Genomic DNA, 615 nt, shown 5'->3' on the forward strand with positions numbered 1-615 from the left:
TGCTTGCCCACGTGGGAGGGGGCTTCCTGGCGCCCCCACCCCGGCCGGGTCTGGCTGACTCCCTGCTTACTCCCTTGCAGGCTGAGTCGTGCAGACCGATCTGGGGCTGGCATGGCGGATCCTGGTGATGGCCCCCGTGCAGGGCCCGGGGAGGCATCTGAGCCTCCCGGGGATGAGAGCGGCACCCCTGGCGGGGAGGCCTTCCCCCTCTCCTCCCTGGCCAATCTGTTCGAGGGGGAGGATGGCTCTCCTTCGCCCTCATCAGCTGACGCTGGTCGGCCCCCCGGCCCAGGCGATGGGCGGCCGAACCTGCGAATGAAGTTCCAAGGTGCCTTCCGCAAGGGGGTCCCCAACCCCATCGACCTGCTGGAGTCTACCCTGTATGAGTCCTCCGTGGTGCCTGGGCCCAAGAAAGCGCCCATGGACTCGCTCTTCGACTACGGCACCTATCGCCACCACCCCAGTGACAACAGGCGGTGGAGGAAGAAGATCGTTGAGTGAGTATCGCAGGCCGCCGGGTCAGCGCTTTCCTCTGTGCTGACTCTCCTTCACCACCCACCCAGTTTCCACCCACTCACCCATCCACCTGTCTGTCCACCCATCCGTCTATCCACT

The 615-nt window shown here is 65.7% G+C and overlaps 1 protein-coding gene across 2 annotated transcripts in view; it reads left to right on the forward strand.

The window, feature by feature from the left end:
• The first annotated feature begins 83 nt into the window (after window positions 1-83).
• Window positions 84-615, forward strand: part of TRPV4 (transient receptor potential cation channel subfamily V member 4) — a 29,739-nt gene continuing 29,207 nt past the window's right edge. For both annotated transcript variants that reach the window (XM_006171214.3, XM_014585284.2), the window contains exon 1: window positions 84-497. In XM_006171214.3, the coding sequence (XP_006171276.1) occupies window positions 112-497 (386 nt within the window). In that variant the 5' untranslated portion in view covers window positions 84-111. The remainder of the gene's footprint in view (window positions 498-615) is intronic.

Source organism: Tupaia chinensis, unplaced genomic scaffold (assembly GCF_000334495.1).
Source record: "Tupaia chinensis unplaced genomic scaffold, TupChi_1.0 Scaffold149491_1, whole genome shotgun sequence".
NCBI classification, from domain to species: Eukaryota; Metazoa; Chordata; class Mammalia; order Scandentia; family Tupaiidae; genus Tupaia; species Tupaia belangeri.